The sequence below is a fragment of the Passer domesticus genome, chromosome 3, assembly GCF_036417665.1.
Source record: "Passer domesticus isolate bPasDom1 chromosome 3, bPasDom1.hap1, whole genome shotgun sequence".
NCBI classification, from domain to species: domain Eukaryota; kingdom Metazoa; phylum Chordata; class Aves; order Passeriformes; family Passeridae; genus Passer; species Passer domesticus.
The window spans coordinates 111,471,302-111,494,471 of record NC_087476.1 but is presented as its reverse complement, the minus strand read 5'-3'; the positions used below and the strand labels follow the sequence as shown (position 1 = coordinate 111,494,471).

The window sequence follows — 23,170 nt, the reverse complement described above, 5'->3', positions numbered from 1 at the left end:
AAAGCTTTCAAGGACCAAACCTTGAGCTGTCTCCAAAACCAGGGGTCCATACCCTTAGACATTACAACCTGTAAAGGCATTATCCTCTAGAACCCAATTACAGACATTTCAATAATCTTTATTCCCACAAACCCCAAGCAATATCAGCAGTCATCTCATAGTTCTGAATCTGACTATTTCTTAATACTTAAATGTTTCAGGGTTATTTTAGTAGTGCTCCCAATTCCAAGAGAAAGATGGAAAACAGGATACTTCTGCCTGGCATGTTCCAGCCCAGGATGGCTCTGGATTGGAGAGAGACCAGAGACAACTGGTTATATCCTGTGGGTTACAAACCCCCCTGGACAAGCCCATGCCATACAAAACTCTTGAGCCCCTAAGGCTTGCACATTGGTGCCAGCTCCCAGGGTCAGTGTCCTGTTGGACCCTGAGAAACATCTGCTCAGTGTTACCAGTCTTACATCCTGCTCCAGGAATCCCAGCTTGTTAAGGGAGCCCCTTGCAGTAAGGTTAAGGCATAGGGCAATGTACAAACACCTTAATGACCTCTTATCTCACCCAAATTCTTTCCTGGACTTGACAAACCAGCCACATGCCTTCCTCAGAAGCGAGCTCACCCAACGTGCTGCGCTGCGTTCCGTCCTCCTGCCTCCACAGGCTGACCCAGCTGCTGCTCCTCTTCCTCTCCTCAGGAACTCTGACTCAAACTCTACACCAGTTTGACTTCAAATTCTCCAAAATCTAGTGCCTAATCTTAAACTGAGTTGGTAAGGAGGTTCTGGTTTCAGAATTCTTGCATGCCCCCATCTCACACTACATTTATGGCAAAGGTGGTCTTTTCCATCCCTGCTGCAAAATGCTTTTAAACAGCCTCAGAGAAAAACAACCCTCTCAGGGCAGCATCTCAGCACTTCTGGAAAAGTTTATTGTTTTTGACAACAGCACAGAATAGATACATTTTATATCCAGACAAATGACTTCCAGGAGAAGACACCCACCTCCTCCACAGCAGGAGTCCTGATGGACTGTGCTTGAAAGAGGATTTTGCTCCAGTTCCCAGAGAACTGCCTGCCCTCTTGCAGAAACTGGACTCCCCAGAAAGCAGCCAGCACACCACTGACCTTCTTATTTTAAACTCTCCCACAGTTAATAAAGGACTTGAACACACCCAGATGTGCTGTCTGGGAAGCCTGGACTCACTGCATCTCCCCACCTCACCCAGCTGGTCCCACCTGGGGCACACTCAAATTCTGCTCGCGGGTGGCAGCAGATAACAGCACTTCAACAACCTCTGCCACCTGGAGCAAGGTGTCCTGCTTGGATGAGAACTCCACCTACCTGGGTGGCGACGCCGGCGGAGTATAAAATGCAAGTGCTGAGGAAAAAGGCTGTTTTTTCAGTGCTTGGACAAGATTAGGTTTATATTTTGGGTCAACGCACCACAAGGACCCTTTTCCATTCACCTGCAATGAAGAAACACAGCAAATTAGAAAATCCAGGCCAGGCTGGTACAGTCCTTTCTGATTTAATATCCCCAAGCTGCAGCACAGTGCAATGACTGCATGTAGGCACACACCACTGCACAGCTGATACTCAACATCCACAGGCAGTTCCATCCTGGATGGTCCCAAAATTCAGAAAATGGCCCCGAGACCCTCTATGCACTATGGAAACACCCATCTTGCAGGTCATGATAGCATCTCCAAAACCCAGTCTCTAAAGCCCCGTTCCCATTTGTCCCCTAAATGCTGTAAACCTTATTTCAGCACTCAATAAACACAGCTGTGAGTTTAGGGACCTGTCCAGGCATCAGTAAACTGATCAGCAATCTTTTCTTTAACAGGTTTCTAGGTAAGAAACCAAAGCACCTTCCCCTTGGTTTAGGTACAGACACATACTCATTAAACCTTACACCACCCTGGAAAAGGATCTTGCTCAATGTCCAGCAACAAAATGGATTATTCCCATTTTCTCAGAATCTGAAAACCTAATGAATGTATTTTTGATGCACAATGTAATCACCCCTGTACTAGTCATTCTTGATATTACATTTATTATATTGAAACTTAAGGAAGACAAAGCACTTCTTGCTTGTCTCAAAGCCTTCTTCACAAATTTACTAAATAAAGAACCTATTTTTTTTGGAGCCTGCTACTTCTTGCAACTTCATTAAATAGTTCTATTCTATAACAGAAATTCTATAATCACTGACCTAACAGATCAGCTAAAAGCTCTCCACGTAGCAGCACCAGATTTTTTGGGGAAAACAGATGCTATAGAAATGGAAATGTACATGGCTGAAGGATAGGGCAACTGTACACCTGAACAGTAAGATCCTTCTAAAGGACTTTTGGGGGCTAAATATCAGAGCAGAAACCCAAACTTCATGGAGAAGCTCCTGTGAGCCCACAGTGGCCAGATGGCTTCCTCCTGCCAGAACCATGGTGGGGCAGTAATTCCAATTTATGCATGGATGCTCCATGATTTACCCCAGACTAAAAAAGACTTACAAACCATGTAAGTCTGTGGTTCTACTTAAGTCACAGGGGTTTTCTGAGAAGAGGAAATACCTTGCTATCAAAAGAGAAAAATCAAGCCAGGGAGAGCCCCAGATGAGAAAGAGATGCAGCTGCAACTGCAGCTAAAGTCTTTAACATAGATCTCTGAGCTGCTTCATCTCTCCAAGTTATTTTTTTGCTACCTGAATCTTCCTTATACTTACCTTTGCATGTTAAAATTGAGCACAGCCTGTAAGATACTTATCAATAAGCTTACTTTTAATTAATAAACAGCCATGATGGCTGGCAGGATGATTTAACCACCTAGATACTAACAGGAGGCATCTTCCCAGCTGGCTCTATCCATCATCTCAGTGACAGACTTACACCCTGATCCTTTACTTCTCCCAGACCCCTTTCCCCAGTACCCAAACCATGCCCAACTGGCTTTTTTTTCCCCCAAACCCTTTCACAGTTTGGAGGCTGTTGCCCCCAGGGAGCAGCAGGAAGTCCCCTGAGCAGCAAACCACTTCTCCACACTGTTTATCTGCTACCTTATCTGCTACTTTAGGTGAGCACTTTTGCTTCATGCCTCATTCAGTTCAGCTTCTGGGGGTTATTTTCCCTCTCTGATCTTCCCAGCAAGATACTCCTCCAGCTTGCTGCCCTGACAACATAACACAAGGATTTTGGGTGGGTATTGCAGCAGCAAGCTGAACCAGGGCACACCCTGAAGCCATCCAGATACTGACAGATCCAATGCAACAGGCAGTAAACAGGGTGACTTCTTCTTTGGGTCATGTGTAATGTGAAACCACACTTCCACCCACCTTTGGAGATGCTAAAAGTAGACATTGAGCTGCAGAGATGATGGAGCTGCTCCTGTGCTTTGCTTGCACCCTCTGCTTAGCAAAGGCAGGAGCAGAAGTCCAGCCCAGGTCTGAAATCAAGTGTCACATGTCACAGTGTCACAGGGGACAGCCTGCCACAGCTGGAGCTGGAAATGCCTCAGAACCAAACCCCAGCTTTAAAACAAGCCAGAACAGACTGTGCCACTTCTCCTAGCAAGGACTAATTCAGGACACTAAAATGCTAAACTACCTTTGGAGGTTAGTATTTCACTTCAAAAGTGAGGCAAGTGCTGGAGTGAAGTGTAGGTGTAACTTGTACTAAAGATCTAGAGAAAAAGCCCTCTAGAGTCAGTGAAAAGAGGCCACCAGGCTCTTTTTATTCTGCAACTCAAAACAGGGGCAATCATAGTTCTGAGATTAGTTTTTGGTCTATCACCTTTTGTGCATCTTTCTAATGTTTCTAATCTGACTTGCAGGATTTCATCTAGGCAAAAACAAAGGAAGGAAAAGAATTCCTGCATTTTGAAGCATAGGAGCTATTTTATAAAGACACTTAAGTTTCCAGCCCCCAGCATTTCAGGGCTGGATTACAGAAACGTGGGCTGGAAATGGAATGCCTCCCATGATCCAGCCTTATCCTCTACCACCACCTCACCACAGTTCCCCCCAGTCTGAGGAGCACCCAAAGCAGAGCAGCTCAGCTGGTGCTGGTGGCTCCCTGCAGGGACATGTCCCCATGCTGCAGAGAGCTGTCCATCAGCTTCACACCTGGGAGCAGTCCTGGCTCCATCAGGGATGGACAGGAGCAAGGTGAACCACTGGAAAATACTGTCTTTGTGCAAGGAGGTGTAAAATACATCCCCCAAAAGGTTTACCACAGAAAAGGCATCTCTCTCCTATCTCCCCAGGCTTATGGATGGCACCTGCCCTGCTCCTTGCCCAAACACTTGAAAAGCTACAGGGCTGTTTATCACCATCTCTTGACAAAATAAAAAAATAACCTACGACAAACACCTAAATCAGATATTTACCAAGAAAAGGACATTTGTTGAAGACATTCAAGCCATGTAACCCCCAGCCTCTAGAGAAAACAGTGGCAAGGCCACATCCATGCAAGCAGGGGCCTGCCAAATTAATGTTTGATGTGGATGCTGATCCTGCCTCCTCGCACCTTTTCTCCTCAGTATCAATTAATTAATAACTCCCAATGCCATAACCATAAAAACAAGTCTAAGCAAAGAGCAGGGAGACTCTTCATGGCTTTCAGCCCCAAACCCCTTTTCACTTGAGGTTCTCCTGTGCTGTAGATCAGATGCTGCTCCCTCAAAAAAAGCAACGTCACGGCGTAGGCAGCCTCTCTCCCCAAGCCCAAGGCAGCACAACAGTGCTTAAGATGCAGAGAGCTTCAGCTGTATCTTCTGAGGATCACTGACTCACAATCACACCTCCACATCTTCAGGGCCACCAGGGCCACAGCAGGAACACTGGAAAGCAAGCAGGTGTCCCTGGGACTGCTCCAGCATCACCCCCTTGATGCTCATCACCACCATTACCAGAGACCCACTGGGAATCTCACCTGCCTGCCTGACTGCACACATGTTATGTACTGCAGCTCTAAAAGAAAAGGCATTTCAGCTCATGGGTCTGTCACCTGGGGTAAACCTTGACACATCACTCAGATACAGCAGCAGTGTGCTACGTGCACACAGAGCCGGCAATGGTATTTTAGCAGGGTGATGATGTCCATACATCCTGATCCCATGGCATGAGAAGTTCCTCCTCTTGACTGCAAAGCTGGCTCATGAGGCATCTCAAGGCACTTACCTTCCCTTCAGCACCACTCATTAAAATAAAACCACAACATGTAATTTTTTCTAGTGGTCCAAGCAAGGACAGTCTTCCCCCAATCTCTGTTGGATGCTGTCCTAGACCCCTGAAGCCCTGCAGCCTGCAGGAATGTAGCTGGCTGATGCAAATATACACACAGAACAATCAGCCACAGCTATGACCATCCAGAGCTACAGCTGCAGCATGATGGGGCAGTCTGGTGGAAAGAGCTCTGCAGAATAAGGGAGTTGGTGCTGCGGGGTCACCTCCTTGTGCCTTGGATGTTCTGCTCAGATCTGCTCCAGCAGGCCCTTGTGGACAATGCCCAGAGCCATCAGGGCACAGTAAGCATGCTCCTGCAGCAACTCTTCCAGGTCAGCACCAGCCAAAATGAGTCCAGTGCAAGAGTCCTGAAACTGCCCTGCAGTGCCAGCTCAGGGGGGTGAGTGGGGAAAAATCAGCTGTCCTTCAACATGCACTTCCAGTCCAAAACAAAATATCAGCATTATGGCAAAGATGAGGATGGACCCTTCCTTCTTTTGCTGCCTGACCTCCAAGAGATGATTTCACAGCTGACAGCCAGCAGCAATAGCCAGGGAGGTGTCAGAGTGTAGAGCCTGCCCTGGGATGCAGGGGCACAGACCGTCCATCCCCTACTGTCAGACATCTTAGACTCTTCCAACTCAGATTCATTTGAAAGGCTGTAAAACCCTTCATACCCTGATGTCAGCAAATAAACCAGACTCCTCTGATATAAGGTGCCATGGACCTTTCTGCTTCCACAGGCACTTGGCATAGAAGAAAGCTGATTGCGTGCTCCCTTTGAAGTACGAAATGCCATCAACAAAGGAAAAAAAAAGGAAAAAGATATAAAATTATCTTGCCTTTTCAGGGAAGCACCCAGAGGCATGGCTAGCACATGGTTACATGCAACAGGATCAGCAAAATGAGCTTGTGAGCAGCTGCTGCTTGCTCCAAGAAGTGACACCTGAGGAGCTCATCCAAAGGGGTCTGCACATTTCCATCACCTGCCAGATCCCATGGGGTCCAGGCATGCTGCTGTGTGCCACAGAGTTATTTTGCAGGAAGAATCTGGAGCAGTACCCTTATCTGGTCCTTTTCTAGGAGGGCAGAGGGTAAAGACTGAACTGCTGTTTGCTGGAAATGAGGAAGCTTCAGCAAAGTTTCAGGAGGGGCTTTTTTGGGGTGGTATTTTTTGGTAAGCACAGTTTCTGTTCTTTAGAATTACAGAGCTGTGCAGTTTCTGGAGCCCTGGGAAACCACTGACAGAGCACATCAGCATCACCTTGCTGGTAGCAGTGGGAGATATTCTGCATTTTGCTCTTCCTGCTAGAAATGTCACATTGAGCAGCAAGCCATCCTCTGAGCCCAGCAACACCCATGGAGATGCCAGGGTAAGCAGGGGACCAGGCAGTGTCAAGCTCCTGCCATCCAAATGCCAAGACAACAAGTTTGACTGGTAACTCCTAACCCATGAGGCTGGAAAAGATCAGAGCATTTAAGGGCAGATCCACAGACAGAAGGAACTCATATCAGTTTAGATTTCCCTTTCCTGCCCTAATTTTTCTGAAACTCATGCCAACCTCCTTGGACAGAGCCACCCAGGCCTTTAACAGCACTTTTGGCACCTAAAGCAGTGTGTGGTCCCTGCTCAGATCCAGTCCTCCACACGGGGACAGCTTGAGCATCTCAGTTACCCCATTACAGCACCTAGAGCCACGTAAAGAGCCCATCCTAACACTCAGCAGGATTCAGCAATGGGGTACTTAATGGACTTGCCATACTGCAGTAAAAAGTCACTTTTTTTTTTTTCAGGGCAAAGCTGCTGCTTGTGAAAACAACACACTAACAATTGAATGCAAAAGCAGGAATTTTGAGAAGCAGTGGTGTTCAGCCCTGTCAGCACAAGGCAGTCCTCCCCAATGCCCACTCAGCTCCAGGACCCCTCTCTACAGTGAGAAGCTGCCAAGCACTCCAAGCATTGCAGGCATTTCTGATAACAAGCCTGCTACCACCGAGTCTGACCTCCAAGCACAGGACTTGTTTGTTGACTTTCAGTATGTGGTTTGTTAGTTTATTTAAGTCACAGCCAGCTCTTTGAGGAACAAGATGGGGAATGAGAGGGAGGAAGAAACTCAGTAGTAAAATCATGTAAATCAGAAGAAAGAACTTGTACAGAAAAGAGTATTCTTGACTTTAAGAAGTGTGTCTGCACCACACAGAGATGCACATCTTATTTTATGACAGATGTTAAAGCATTACAGTCCATTAAATGCAGGAATTAATATGGTTACTGGAAAACAAGAGCTGTGCTAAGTGTAACAGAAGATCACAAGTGGAAGAGTCAATTTAATATTTGAGAAAGCTGTTGGACTGAGGAAAACTCAACCATGTACATCTAGTGTGCCCACAAGCAAGGGCACCTTGCAGGGGACCACATCTGCAGCCAGAGGGGCAACATCCCTGCCAGCCAAGCAGGGAAGCTGGTTGGCATCCCAATCTCCTCTGGAGCCATGGCCATGCTGGAAAAGCAGGGAAGGAGGAAGATACCCCAGAATTTCAGCACTGGAAAATAGAGAAAGCACTAGTTTAAGAGGCTTTACCAAGAAGAAATCCTAGGAGAGTTATCTGAAATTTCAGGCTGGTTATTGCAGGCTAACAAAATTGTAAGTAAATGGAAACAAGAGTCCTTTGCAATCGCATGTGTGCCGGATTTTAAAAGGATGCACTACAGCTGTGTGTACCTAGGTGAACAATAAATACCAAAACCCAGTGACTTTTGTCATCCTGTGACTTCACAGAAGCAGCATTTCCAAACCACCTCCATCTGCAAATGAAGCGTTAAGAGGACACGCTGCGGTGAAAACAACCCAAACAAAACATGCTTAAGAACAACAGAACCGTCTCCATTACTCCAGGAAAACTCTCCCTGAATTTCCAACTCGCTCCACCTCCCTCCTGCCAGGTCTCACCTTGCCATGGCTTTTCTCCACCTTTCTGAAACACTTGTTCAAGGAGAGGTTGTGTCTGACCGAGTTCTTCCAGCCGGTGGGGGCCGTGGCGAAGTAGGGGAAGCGCTCCAGGATCCAGCTGTAGATTTCTTTGACTGGCAAGCTCTTGTTGGGGGACTGCTCAATTGCCATGTAAATGAGAAGGCTGAAAGAGTAAGGGGGTTTGGAAGTGGAGGATTTTTTCTCAGGGTTCTGGTAGCAGGATGGTGAGAAGGATGGCACGCTGTCACCCTCGATGTCGTACAAGGGGCTAACAATTGGAAGGCCCTCGCTGCCGAGGCTGAAGTTTGTTAGCAGGTTAGTACTTTCATGCAGCCAGTTCAAATTTGTGAGCTCGTCATCTGCTGAATCTCTGTCCACCACGGTGGCCTTTGGCTTGCCGGCGTCGCCCGTGTCGGGCAGGCTGCCCATCCCATGGCACTGCCGTAGTCCCGCGGCTTTTTCTGCTCCCGGCGTTTCAGCTTTCTTATCCGGAGTCATCCCAGTGACTGGACCCATTTAGCTTGACTGGTCTGCAACAAAGGAGATGGTCAGAAATCATTGCAAACTACCACAGTCACGTTCAGCAGGAGCCCACCAAACCCAAGCACAGGGCTACACCATCCCCAAGCTGAGCACAGATACGGAAGCCACTGGTGAGAGCCAGGGTCAACAGGAGCCTCCCAGTAAACTCATGAGCATCAACTCCCCTTGGTTTATAAGCAGAGCTTATGGGTGGCACTTGGAAACTGCTGTATCTATCTAGAAACACCAATTCAGACACAGAAATAATAGCTATTTTCATGTGAACACCTGAAACCTGGAAACAACCTTAACAGGTAGGATCTAATCCATTCAGATCTCACATTAACTCTTAAGTTACTCATTATATTGTAAACTGACCCTGTTTAGAAGTGTTTGCCTTTGCTGTCCAAAGAGTGAAAAAGGAATTGCAAAACTTAAATCACCATAAAGTCTGTTTGTGGTGTCAGTGCAAATGAAATCTTTATAACCTCCTACAAGTCACAGTCATTCCCAAGTGCTGCTGCCTGTTTCTACCAGGGGAAGATCTGGCCTGCTTATCTGTTCATCAAGAACTGCCTGGGTCCACAAGATCTTTTTCCCTTCCTGCAAGGGCTTGCTGCCCTAACCTGGGCTTCCCTGCAGAGCAGAGAGTGCTGGGACCAGTTCTCAAGAGGAAGGGACCAGCCACTGGGGTGGCAGCTCAGACCTGCAGAAGCAATGGCTCACCACTTAGACAAAAAAATCCCAAAACAACAAAACACTAAAACCCTAATCATAACATTATTACCTATAAAACACTGCCACTCAATACAAGGTCTAACAGGCTATCCATGCTTTAGAGGCATTACACCAACAGACACCACCCTGCTTGTACAATTTCAGAAGGGGTCTTCTAGCAAACTGTGTTATGGGAACAGCTGTTTTCTTCCTGCTGATGTGAGCACTGTACGGATATAGGGGGTGTACTTGCCAAACACATAAGACACTGCAACTATGGATGCAGCTCACAGTTGTAAATAGCACAGAGCAAAGCTGAGGTTCATATTAACTGTAAAAAGACCCAACAAAACAACCAAAGAAAAACCCAAACCCCATTCCAATTCCCTGTCCCTGTAAGCATTATCACTCTGGTTTCATGCTCCAGCTCCCAGTGCCAGAGCTCAAGATGAGGACAGTTTCCATATCACGTCTCACCAGACAGCTCTACAGAGTTACTGCACGTTTTCTTACACCAGTTTGCAGTAAACACTTGTCTCCTTGCTCCTGCATCTCCTCCTACCAAGGGTCCATTGCCTGGCTGTGCCACCCCTGCAGAGCCAGCCAGCTATAGCCTGGCAGCCTCACATGTCCCTGGCAGAACACTGCCCAGCCTCCTCATTTTGGACACGGGGAGCGATAGGTGCAATGGAGGAGTGACGTGGTGACACACAAAGGCAACAGGACAATCCATGTTATGTCCCCCAGCCTGCCAGCCCCTGCCTGGTGCCAGGCAGTCCTGAGGTGCAGAATTTGTGCCTCCCCCAGGAAACACACCGTGTTTCCCACCAGCAATTTTTGTTCCTCTCTTCATCTGCTCACATGCTCTTGCACCAGCTATTGCAAAGCAGTGTTGACAACAGCACCTGAATTTATGCTTACCCGTGGCAGTGCTGGAAAACATCCATAAATTTTTTACCTTTTGTTTCTTATTTCTATTAAGTGCAGAGATGGGTATGATTAGCTACCAGCTCAGTCAGTATTAAAAAAGGGGAAAAAAAAATTAAAACAAAGTGAGCTGCTCAAATAGCTGGTCAAAAATAGCTTTGCTCTCCCTACCATTTACTTCTCCCCCAAGGCACCAGAGCAGATTCATATTGGCAGTCAGTGATGGCTGGCTTTAAACACAGCCATATATACATATGCTCATGTCACTTCTTCAATCCTTTCTTAAATTAAGGAAAAAAATAACCAAACAAAGAGCCAGTGATAAAATTCACACCGTGAGACAAACCCCAACTCTGCTGCAACATGAGCTGCTCTGTTCCCTTTCTAATGATTAACTTTGCCCCCTTGCTGAGCACCTCTTTAGGCAGCTACACAGGAGCTTACACCTCACAGCCGTGTTTTGGTAATTTTAGCTCCCGGTTCATGTTGCACGAAATCTCCCTTTACGAATCTTCCGTCAGCATGGCAGATCAAGAACATGCACATGCTGACACACACATGCAAGGCTGAGGTCACTGTATTCTTTTCTTAGGGGAAAGAGGGCAATAAAGTCTGTTTTCAACACAAAAATGGCCTGGGCACACTCAATCTTCTCAAAAATATAAGGGAAAAAATAGAACAACTTATTAAGCTGGCACTTATAATCAGGTAGACTTTGTGGTGTCAATGCACTATTTGTTTGCATGCTACTATATTATAGAAGAGAACCATTAGCATATCCTATGCCCTACATGAAAATACAAATTATTTTTAGGTAACATACAGTAAATAATATAGGTTCACGTCATGTTTCTCTTAGTAGATGCATTACGAAAATCCACATCTCATTACCCTCTTATCCTAGTTCATCACCTCATATACCTTCCACATGAACATATCAGAAATTAATTTTTTTTTCTAGAAAGGTACTAAGGCCATATTAGACTATTATCAACAAATAAATAAGAAAAAATAAAATCACAGGAGCAACACCAGCGCCACTGAAGCATATCTGAAGGGACACAAATGGTCAGCTTGTGTGCTCTCCAGAACCCCTCTTCATTCACACAGACCCTTAATGACATCGAAAATCCATTTTTTTTTTCTCCATGTGTGTTTTGATTGCCTACAAGCAGACACAACTGTGAGAACACAGCTTCCAAGATGCCATTTTCAAGATTACCACTTCCAATATTTGGGGTTTATTGTTTTATGTAAGGGTCATGGAATCAAAGCCATCTCTGCTATAAGCTGGCAGGGTTTTGTGCTCGGGGATGACCCAGCAGAAAAACCCCAGTAAGAGCAAGGAGAGCAAAGTGTGAGAAGGAAAGAGCACAGCAGCAGCTCTCCAGTGCAGATGTTTTGATAATTCCCATGGGGACAGCCCCAGCCCTGTAAGCAGAGCCAAGAAGGCAACCTTCAGCCAGGCAAATGCAAAATTAATATGATTTAAGCACACCTCTGGAAAACATGGAAGAGTTTGTGCTCTGCCCATGTACCACTGAGTACAGAGTGACACAGCACGCTGTATTAACACTTCCAGCTGGAAGCAGAGCGTCATGCATCCAAATCCTAAGGAACTCAAGGATCTATCTCCTGTTGATACCTTCAAAAGAAAGGCCAAACAAAGCATTTACCCCTCAAAGTGTCACAATGGAGGTGCACATCATCTTGTATGGTAATTACAGAGAGAGGACTATGATCCCAGGGTAAGAAGATTAAAAGGCTGCCAAATCAACTGAGGCTGCTCAAATAAAAGTTAGGATGCATCAGAAAAGTGGTGAGAGACACAACCTTCTTCCAGCAGTCTGATTTTTGGCATCACATAAAAGCCAGGAGCAGACCTCCCTGCTAATCCATGCCAGTCCAGCAGCCACAGCCCAGTGAAGACCTGCTCTTCCAGAGCACTCACGACCCAAGCAGCAGAGCCCAGGTCTGCAGGGACTGATCAAGGCTGCAGGTGTACCCAGGAAACAGTCCAGAGAAGCACAAACAGATCTGAGGAGACTCCATACCTCAAGACAAGGTAATACTTTTTGCAGCCTTCTCTCAAACTCACTGGAGAGGTGTTTGGAAAAGGTTATGAGCACTGAAAGGTCCTCAGCCTAGCCGAGCACGTCTGGGTTAAACCAGGTTTCCATGCTCCCACAAAGACCCCGAGCCAAGACTGAATTTTGATGGAAGACCTTCAGCACTGCTACGTTCTGCCACAGGAGCAAATGCTTTGATGTGTGAGCACTCAATGAAGACAAAGTTGATTTATTAAAAGGCCAACCATTTAACAAAACTGGAAGTCCACTTGAGCAGATCCTCAGGAAAGCAGAGAAGCACGTTTACTTTGCAGCAGCCCTCCTTGGAAGAAGTCTCAGCTCCAGCAGAATCCAGACCAAAAGGACAAAGCTGTGGCAGATGCCACCATCCCACCAAAGGTGACCTCCTCCAAACTCAGCAGCATTGCAGATGTAAGTGTACAGGTATCACTTCAATGGCCACCACGCTTGGACTCACTGAACTGGCAATAGTTCAGCCTTTTTGTCAGAAGGTGCCACAGCCTTGTCCACACCAAGTTAGCACGAGAACAGAGCTGCTCTTGCTGCTTGATCCTTCTTTACAGTGGCATCAGATGAAAGGTGCCCTTTTGGCACCTGCACAGCATCAGTGCCCCAGGTTAGGACAACCTTCTCCACAACTAAATGCACCTTATTATTTCTGCAGGACCAGCCAAGCAACTAGGTCACCTCTGCTAATAGTGGGAAGACCTGGAGCCTGCCAACAGCGCAGTGATTTCCCTCCAGATTTAAAAATAAAAATAAAATCTTACCATGCATTGCCCCAGTCTGAAGAGTTGAACATAATTTTAATCCAGGAAAAAATATTTCCAGCCGTATCACACTTAATTATAGCAGCTCTGCACCCAATCTTTGCACACCAAAGAGTGTGCACCCTTAGTTACAGAGCCAGGCAGTTGTGCTTTACACACAACTCTGTCCTGACACAAAAAGGCTCTGTGAGAGTATTTAAGACAACTGGTACCTGCTTTTGCATGCAAACAACTACACCAATAGCAAACTCCTTATTGATTTTTTCATATTTCCTTGCATCTACAAGAAGCGTAAGGGCTTGTCCTGACTCAAATACATCAATATGTGCTGTCAAAACAGCCCAAGAATTAGACAAATAAATGACTGGCACTGCTCACCTACCCAAGCTGAGGATAAACTTCCAAGCCATTGGGCACATAGCACAGGACCAGCTACAAGTCTTTGCATGCTGGAGGGAAGAGCAACAAAAAACCACAACAAAAACAAACAAAAAAACCCCTGGCACGACTAATGCAAACCCATCAATAAAAAGCACCCATCTGCCTGAGCAGGAGCATTAAAAGGATGACACCAAACCATTTTGCCCCCTACTAATTCAACCTTTCCCCCCACTCATCTCCCATGGCTGGGGCTGCCCATGCCCTGCACACCTCCCACCCCGGCTGGAGGTCAGCTGAGATCCTCCCCCAGCCCTGAGAAAGGCCTAGATTTGATTATAACACTATATGATGTCACGTATCCAAGACAACTAAAGGCATTACAGTCTTCTGAGGATAAAACCACCTCTCAGGCACAGATTTCAGCAAGCTGGGACCCAGTGTCTGTGGAAGAGATGAACCCCTAGGTGACAAAGGACAGGCAGAGATGCTCCCAGGGGCAGCACCTACAGCAGGCAGGGCTCTTCCTGCTCCTCCTGGCTTGCAAAGCAGAGGAAAATTAAAAATAATGGGTTAAAAGAACATTAAAAAGGCACTTATCACCTTCTCAAATCCAGCCTGAAAATAAAACCAGTCAACCAAAGGACTGGACAAGCCATAAACTCAGGGGCTTCATTTGAACCTTAGCACTGGCAGGCTCAAAGGGGAAGAGAGGTTTTCCAGGGATTTGCAGAAATACTTCCAAGCTTCTCATGTCAATGTTCTCCCACACCCTGTGATATAATTAAAGGCAGGGTGGGAGAAAAAAGTAACAAAAACCAATTCAATGGTCCAATATTAAGAAAAGTTAAGAAATCCTGCAATAGGGAAGGGATTAAACAAACCCTTATCATAGCCCAGGAAAGGGCAGGGAGCAAGAGGAAGAGTTCATCTAACTTTTTTACATAAAAGTTTGCATTTTTTTATTAAATACACACATATGCACACACATAAGTGGTTTGTGTTTGAAACAAATATCTGAAAGAAAAATGATATGTGAATTCAGACATGTCCTGACCCCAATCCAGACCCTGTACACGACCCAGAGCCTCTGGGACATTTATTCCACTGCTGACTTCAGAGACTTTGCAAATGTGAAGCTTTTCCAAAGGCTGCAGTCACTGTTGGACCTGGTTCCCTGTGCCTCAGATTTAAAACATGAACATAATAACAGTCTAACAGAGAAATTGGGAGATGGAAATAATATTTAAAAAAAAAAAGAAACCCAAACAAGCAGTGAAATTTAACTATTAAGAAAAACCTTTGGTGAGACAAAAAGGGGAGGGGAGGGAAATAAGTGCTTTCAAGAAAAATGCTTTATAGCCAATAGCTTTTCAAGAGATGCTTATGGGTCATTTTCCTCAAATTCAGTACTGAGCTTGCTAAGTGGACCAAAATGCAAAAAAAATGTAAACCACTGATATGTTCACAAGTGAGCCATTTGAGCAAATGACTTGTAAAACAATTCTGATGCTAATTCCCTTTCCAGGGTAACCTTTCTGTGTGTTTCCCTACCATCCTCTTGAAACAGAAGTGAACATAGCTACATTTCAGCCGGTGTCAGTACCAATTTACCAATGCTAGAAAACATAAAGCTATCTTTTCCATACAGCTTTTCTGCCTTTAAAGTACCAAAACCCCTGATTCCCAGTGGAAAACCAACAACTTGAAGCTTCACCCCAAGTGACCCTTCTGCAAGATTTAACTGGAAAGCACCACTGGAGCTGTATCACAAACCCACATTACCAACACAACTCGGTGACTGCAAAGCTCTCCCCACTTGCTGCTTCCCAGCTCCTGCTCCTAAAGTGCAAGATTTCCTCCAGAGCCCAGGGAAGGCAAAGCAATGCTCTTCACTGTGCTGATCTCCCTGGCCAACTTGCTTTTAATTTCATTCCACCAGTGTGGAATTTGGCTTTCTGTTTAAACAAAGAAGAAAGCAAACAAAAAACCCTCCTACTTTTGACTACTCTACATCCCCAAACCAAACCAAACTGGCTGATAACTGGTCTGGGGATGATCCTCACACACCAGAGGATGAGGGATGAGTGAGAAGCTTAGCAGGAAGCCTCCCAGCTCCCACTCCTTCAGCTCTACTTCATGAAACTTCTCCAGGTGCTGAGCTCTCTTCATATCCAGTACTCAGCTTTTAGGCAACCATGTACTTGCCCCAGATCTAAGCACAACAAAACCCAGTGACACTGCTGAAAAGAAAGCAAGCATGGGACCACACTTAATCTGGGCAACTAAAAGTAGTGACAAACTGTAAGATAGGAATGCACTGAAAATAACCCGAGAGAAGACACAAAGACTCAGTGTGCAGAAGAGTAGGGGTGGGTGATGATGCCTGCAGTAGTCAATTTAATGGAGTCCCTAACATTCTCCAACCCTTGACGAAAAAGTAGGGAGCACTAAGTCCAGTCTGAACATAACGGGAAAACATTTTGAAAGCACTCAGAAGAAAAAAAAACAAAAAACAACAAAATCCACATCATTGACTTTCAGTATAAGTGTTCCCATTTGTACAAATTACAGGCTTCTCTTAAAATGGTCCTGGTGCCCCTGAGCAACCACTCAATAAAATGGGTATTCCTGCCCCAAACACAGCTGCCATGTTTCCCAGCTGCTGACCATACAGGCCAGCACTGAGCACTCAACAGCCCCCTCCCAGCCTGGAGTGACCCAACTCTCGTGCTCCCACAGCCATAATGTTTTACAGGGAGCAGGCAGAGCACCAGGGGTCATAAAGATGATGGCTGGCATCAGGCTTCTTCCATTCCATGTAATTTATTACCCAAGCACTGCAAGCTGTCTCTTCTTGCTGACCTAAATTGTATTTTGCAAGCTCCACGGAACATCACTGTGTGCCTTTACCCAGCACGGTGAGGATGAGATGGAGAGCTCATGGAAGTGGTGCCTTCACCCAGCAAGGAGAGGATGAGATGGAGAGCTCATGGAACTGGTGCCTTTACCCAGCATGGTGAGGATGAGATGGAGAGCTCATGGAACCGGTGCCTTCACCCAGCAAGGTGAGGATGAGATGGAGAGCTCACCATCACCCTGCAGGATCACCAAATCATCAGGTGCAACGTGACAGGGAACAAACACACACCTATCACACATAAAGATTGAGCCAGGAAAAAAGTGAAGCAGCACCCCAGAGGTCTCTTGTGTCCTCTCTGGCAGCCACTGGATCTGGAAAGACACCCCAGATGCAGCCACAGGGAGCCTCCCCATGTGGACAGGGTTTGCAAGTGAGCACTTGTCGAGAGCAGAGCGGGCTCTGCCGTGAGTCACCCCGAGCTGCAGGAAGTTGCCCAACACCATTTCAGAGGTGGAGCGGCAACACACGCACACCGGGATGAGGCACCCGCTGCCTCCATCCACTTCCCTCAGGAAAATTGACTGCAGTGACATCCTACAGATGAGCTTACACAAAATCCACTCGTTTATCAGGAGGTGAGGAATGGCAAATGCTCAAGGAGCCAAAGGGAATAACCCAGAAGTTGCTAAAAGGTCGTGAGCATTCATAGAGACTGCTGACGGCCATTTACTTACGGGGCTAGAGGCTGCTTTCCATCCATTTCCATCCATCCAGACAAGGAAAGCTGTGTTTCACACAGCTTGTTTTGCACCACAGCAGCGCAGTAAGACTGTCCCAAAGCAGGGAACAGCATCAAGAGATGCATGGCAGCAGTGGCTGTGGGCACACTATCACTCCTCCCAACGCCCATCCTTTCTGCCACCTCGCTGGCTATAATCCCTCTGCGCAGCTCTTTCTGATAAGGTATCACAAACCTGCACATGGAAAAAGTCTTCTGAGAGCCTGAGGTACTTCCTCTCATAAATACCAGCTCCTTTTAACCCCAACAATGAGTAGGCAAGGAGAGATGGCAGAGCAGGAAGGTGGAATTACAATCCCAGTGCAACCAACATGAAAACTTCTGCGGCTGTTATGGGAACCAACAACTCCGCACAAGAACCACGTGGCTTTCTCACCAGTTTGAACCATACCTATGTACAGCAACTTCAGATGCCAAACTATCTCAAACCAGGAGAGTTTGCTTTTGCTCAACATGTCAGGTTTTCAAGTCTATTGCACTGAGTGGAAAAGAGCCTGTGGTTAATAAGGATGGCAAAAATCCTGCCATGTCCCTAAGCCTCTGTCTTGTTTCCAAGCACTCCGCTCACTTGCCAGGCAGCATTTCTCGTTCAGCAGGACCATTACACACACCAGTATCTGCTCCATTACTTACTGGACTGGCATGTCCTGACACAGGGGGTTGCTGGCAATGCTGGTGCCTTCAATCCCAAGCTCTCTAGAGGACACTGAAAGGCTCCTCAAGCAGAAATTCTGTGTGGGCTGGAGCTGTTGAGGCAGCACACTCCTTAACTGGTGCCCCTTTTAGACAAAAAATATCTTACTTCTGGGCTGAAAAATCCCTGAGGAGGTCCTTCAGCACTGCCCCAGCAGCAGTACCCAAAGCAGGTCACAACTTCATCCTCTGGTCTAGACACTCCCAACAAAGACATCAACCACGTTTTATTCCAGCAAGGTCCCTGAGAGTGCTCAGGGCCACATGCCTGGATTGATACAGGGCCAGTGCCTCCAGCTCCCTTCAGGACCTGCAGGGCAGCCAACACAGCATCTCCACCACAGTCTGCAAGTGTGGACACCGTGCACACCAGCACTGCTCAGTTTGTGGGCACATCTCATAACAAACAAAAAATACTTAAAAGCACAGTAAAGTTCCTATACGTATTTCAGGCAACTCAAACACACTAAGTGAGAATCACAACCTCCTCTCTACTTCTACAAAAGTTAAGTGGCACAGCTGGACACAAGTGAGCCTGCAGCAGAAGCTGATCTGCTGCAGCAGCGTGGCAGAGATAACACACCCTGGCACCCGGCTAAGTCCATCAGCTCGAGCCCTGTGCTGCACTAATTGCTGCTGTACAGCTTTCAGTTCAAGCTCCTGTCCAACTACCTTCTGCAGAGCTTGGGAAATGTGAGCAGGCACCTGCCAAGGAAAAAAACCAAAACAGCAACCTTCAAACTACTTCAAGTTTCCTGACATAAGATAAATGCCAGCTGAATTTTTCTTGCATAGATGTACCATCACACCAGACTTTAAGGAGCGGGAAAAAAGACCCAAATCCAAGAAACACAACTGAAGTTAAATGATTCACATGTCAATATATTACAACCCACCTATTACTAAATTTGCCTAAATGTAAGCCCAGCAATACCAAGATCTGGAGAGTGTCTGTGTGCATATATACATACGTATACATGGTAAATTATATATAAAGTTATCTTGATTTCATAGATTAGGCACAAAGCTAATCAAATTGCTTTCTCAGCATTTAAGTCTACTATAATTCAGCATGTTTAACTCCACATTTAGAACACAGCATCCATCCACAGGCAGGCACCACGGCGGGAACATGAGTTTATCGGGTCTTTTCAAGGTTTATTTTATTTCTTTGTTCCTTTTACTCTTTGTTTGGGCCTTGTCATAGTCCGAACCCTTATCAACAAAAGCCAGTTTCCCACAGAACCTGAGCACCAAGCACGCCGGTGTGTCCAAGCAGGAGGAAGGCAGGAAGGCAGTGGGACGCTGCTCCGCTGCCGCCACCAACTCATCGCCCAACTTCACCAAAAAATCCCGAAAACGTGGAAAACTCCGAAGGGCCACGTGCAGATCCCAGCCCGACCTCGAGCACTCCGCCAGCAGCCTCCTGGATTTTACCCCAAAACGCGGGAACCCCGGAGCGCCTCTCCCACACTGCCCCCACCTCGGCAAGCCACAGACGCTCCGCACGTCCCTGGGGGCTTCCCGCCGCTCGGGGGACAACGGGGCGCTGCGGAGCGGGGCCGAAAGCGCCTTTATTTCACCAAATGAAGCGCCCGGGTCCGACGGGGGTGACCCGGAGCCGAGGGGCCGCGCTCCCAGGTGCCGGCGCCGGGCCGGCCGCGTTTTCCATGCCGGCGGCTGGAAGCGCGCAGGGAGCGCGGGCTGGCCCTGCCGGGGCAGCGGTGAAGGCAGGGAGGCTCGGCCGCGTACACCCCGCGCCGGGAGGAGGAGCCGCGGGGGCACGGCCCCGCGGGGCGGGGGTGCCCGGGGACCCCCCCGTTCCCACGCACCGCCACCGAGAGCGGCCGGCGAGGAAGCGCCGCCTCCGCGCGTTGTCCCCACGCGGGGAATGAGGGGACAGCGGCCACACCGCCCGCCCCCCCCGTCCCCCGGCACCAGCGGGACCCGCCGCCACACTCCCCGCGCTTTCCCCCCTTCCCCCACGAAACCCTCGCGGAGCGTCGGAAACAAAAAAAACTCACCCCCCAAACCCGGGGAAAAGGCGAGAGCTAAACCCGAGCAAGGCGCGGGGGCAGCGCGGGCGGGCGTGGGGGCGCGGGGGCGGCGGGCGCGGGCGGCACTCACCGCGGTCATGAAGCCGCGCGGCCGGCGGCGGACACAATATGGCAGCGGGGGGATGTGTCAGGGAGCAGCTGCTCCCTGCGCAGCGGCGGCGGCACCGCCCTCCCGCTCCCCATGGCAACCGCGAGCGAGCACGGCCCCCCCGCCGCCGCCGCCGCCGCCTCCTTCCCGGCCGCCTTCCCTCGCTCCCGCCCTCCCCCGCCGCCGGCACCGCCTCTGGCAGCGCCGCCGCCGCCGCCCCGCGCTCGCCGGGGCCGTGCGGGCTGGCAGCGGCTGCTGCCGGGCTCCGCGTCCCGCCCCGAGCGTCCGCGCCGCCTCGGAAAAGTTCCCCTTTCCCCCCAGAAATACCACGCTTTCTAAATTTTAAAAAATTTTAAAATAGAAGTGCATAAGCCAGCCTTTTAGTTTCACTTCCCTTTCCTCACCTTCTTTACTTAAACATATAGATACTTTTTTTCCTTTCTTTTTTTTTAATTTTTTTTTTTTTAAATCCTCTTGACAAAAATGAAGCCCAGCCTTGTAGCACATTGCCGTCCGCTGGTGCTTTCAGCTTTCCAGGGTAAGAACTCTGCTGTTTGCTCCCTGGGCTAGGACAGCCCTGCACGCACTTGCAGTTTTACAACATCATAAAGGGGAAGGACCCCGGGAAATCGCTTGACTTGTTTCAGAGCTGATCTTCCACTGCAAAAAACACAAAACTTTAATCACTTTCCCAAGGTTTCCTCACCTTCTGAAGGGTACAGCTGAAGCTTGCCTTGTGATGACTTGTGGTAATTTTATTTCCAAGGAAAGATGGGAATGCTTTTCAAGGAAATTCCTCCACTCCACCTTAGGAGGAACCACTGGTTGGGTTGTTTCATTTTTTAATTTGAAACAGTTTCAGACAACAACCTCTTGGGTTTTTTAAGAGTGAGGATATATCAGGCTCAGGGTCATAGCAGGCGGAATATTCTCCCAAGGGCAGAGTGGCAGGGAGGCTCCTTCCACTGCACCATGAAGCATGGCCATCTTCAGAAACAGAGCCCAGCCACAGAGTTCTGATCAAAATAAATTATTCTCAGCAACTTTCATTTAGCTCCTACCTAATTTCCACTGATTGATTGCATTATGATCCATTCAACGTGTTCTTTTTCATTTCAACCTTTTCTTTTTCATTTCACAGCCTCAGAAGTTAGCCAGGGCCTTCCTACCCTCTCAGCAGACAACAGAAGTGCACTTGTATTAATTATGTATTGCTGAAAGCATCCTCCATTCCCAAATCATTAAAAATAGACCTAGCACTGCTGGTACCAGCAACGCTTTGCCCGTAAGAGGCTCTTTTGCCTGAATTCCTGTCCCTCTGAATGCACATCAGCCTTCCACACCTCCGCTGCCTTGGCAGAGGGAGGAGCAGGGCCCAGCGTTGTTTGCCCGTTGGGATCAGGGTGTGTTGCTCTGACTTTTGCCCTGCTAGGCGGCAACCTGAAAGAGAGACGTTTGAATCCAGGATCCCTCCAGCTTCAATTTATTGTGTGGAAGGTCGAGTTTGGGCCACCAATGGTGGTGTCTTTCCCAGCCTTTGATTGCATTTACACCCTGGCCTTTAAAGTGGGTCTGCTCACAGGTTCTTTCCACTTACCCCTTAAAAATGCAATCTGAGTTCAGTAGGAACACGTGCTCTCTCCCCCCTTGGAGTTTAGTGGGCAAAACACCACAAAACCAAACAAGAATTAAAAAGATAAAAGCTGTAAGTGCCCTGAAGTCTATACCCCCTCAAAGAAACAAAAATACAACTTGGCCTTTTAACCAGCATTTTATTTGAACCAACTTGGAGCACAACACTTCCAATAAAATAAAGTGTTTCTACACCTCCTGAAAAACATTGTCACCTTTATCTTCCTCAGTCCTCTCTATTCCTCAACATAACCATGCTAGGTCTTTTTTGGCTTTAAGCTGTACTACATTTTTCCAAATCTACCAATTTTTCAGCAGTGAAAACAGTAACCAAGATTTGAGATTTTCTGGAGCACCTTCTGCATCTCCCCCTCATCTCCAGGTCCAGCCACAGTCACCTTCACTCTTTGGCAGCCTGTGGACTCACTGGTGGCTGCAGCAGCACATCTGGGACGGGGGACAAAAGAAAGTCCAGCCTGTTAGAGAAGCTTAAACTCTCTGCTCATGTCCTGCTCATCCCCATAAGGCTCAGCAGGCAGAGCTCAGCCTCCCAGCCATGCATGTACAGTTGCAGTGCTGCAACAGCTTGTCTGTGCAGGGTTAGAGGAACTGTAGCTGGCCTGGCCTAGTGGGGTGCAGAGAATTTTTGGGCCATCAGGGCTACACTCACACCTCTCCTGATGTTTGTCCCTGCCTGTACTGATTTCCTGACTGGCAATCTCAGTCAGCATCAGGATGCCCCAGTTAGTGCCCAGGCAGCAGCCAGATGACCAAGGGAACTGTGTTTGTCTCTGCTCAGTGTCTGTACCACATTTGATCCCTGCTTCCTCACCACGATCCATTTTCCTTGCTGAATTCTGCATGTGATTAGTGAGAGCAGGAGGGAGCAGGGGATGGAGGGCATCGGGCAGAGCCAAGGCCATCGGTATTGTCCTGCCGTGCATTAGATCGCCTCCAAGAAGCTGAAAGCTGCTTGCTCCCACATTTCAGCCTGAAGGCACTAACTCATTTTTTCCTGCAATGTCCCCTGTCCCAGGATGGAGGCCTGTGGCTGCTGGCAGTCTGAGCCCACACACTGCCTTGGTCTCCCTCTTGCGCCATCTTAGTTTTCCACTCGGAGCTACAGAGCGAAACCCACAGCAGAACAGCAACCACGCAAAGCAGAACTCATCCAATAAATATGACAAGGACGTGGTGCTATTTTCCAGCACAGACCTTTAAAATAGGTGGGACAGACATGAGTCATGGTGCTCCGTGTGGCTCTCTGCATGGTTCCCCAGCACCTCCTGCAGCCCCCTGAAGGAGGAGGTGTGGGGAAGATGGGCTGCAGAGGCCGAGGCAGGTGCTGAGGAGGTGGCAGGAGGTGCCCTCCACCCTGCCCTTGTCACCTCCTGCTTTGAGCCAAGACAGACTCACAGAGGCTGCTGGTGCCTCCTGGCCCAGC

The 23,170-nt window shown here is 47.9% G+C and overlaps 1 protein-coding gene across 3 annotated transcripts in view; it reads right to left on the bottom strand.

Annotated features, from left to right (window-relative positions):
* Positions 1 to 20,231, bottom strand: part of FOXN2 (forkhead box N2) — a 30,310-nt gene extending 10,079 nt beyond the window's left edge. For 2 of the 3 annotated variants that reach the window (XM_064415144.1, XM_064415147.1), the window contains exons 1-3: positions 20,077 to 20,231; positions 8,170 to 8,720; positions 1,339 to 1,463 (exon numbers count right to left, since the gene is read on the bottom strand). In XM_064415144.1, the coding sequence (XP_064271214.1) occupies positions 1,339 to 1,463; positions 8,170 to 8,706 (662 nt within the window). In that variant the 5' untranslated portion in view covers positions 8,707 to 8,720; positions 20,077 to 20,231. Of the gene's footprint in view, positions 1 to 1,338; positions 1,464 to 8,169; positions 8,721 to 19,973 lie in introns of all 3 variants that reach the window. The other variant, XM_064415146.1, reaches the window with a different exon arrangement.
* Between the last annotated feature and the right edge of the window lie 2,939 nt (positions 20,232 to 23,170).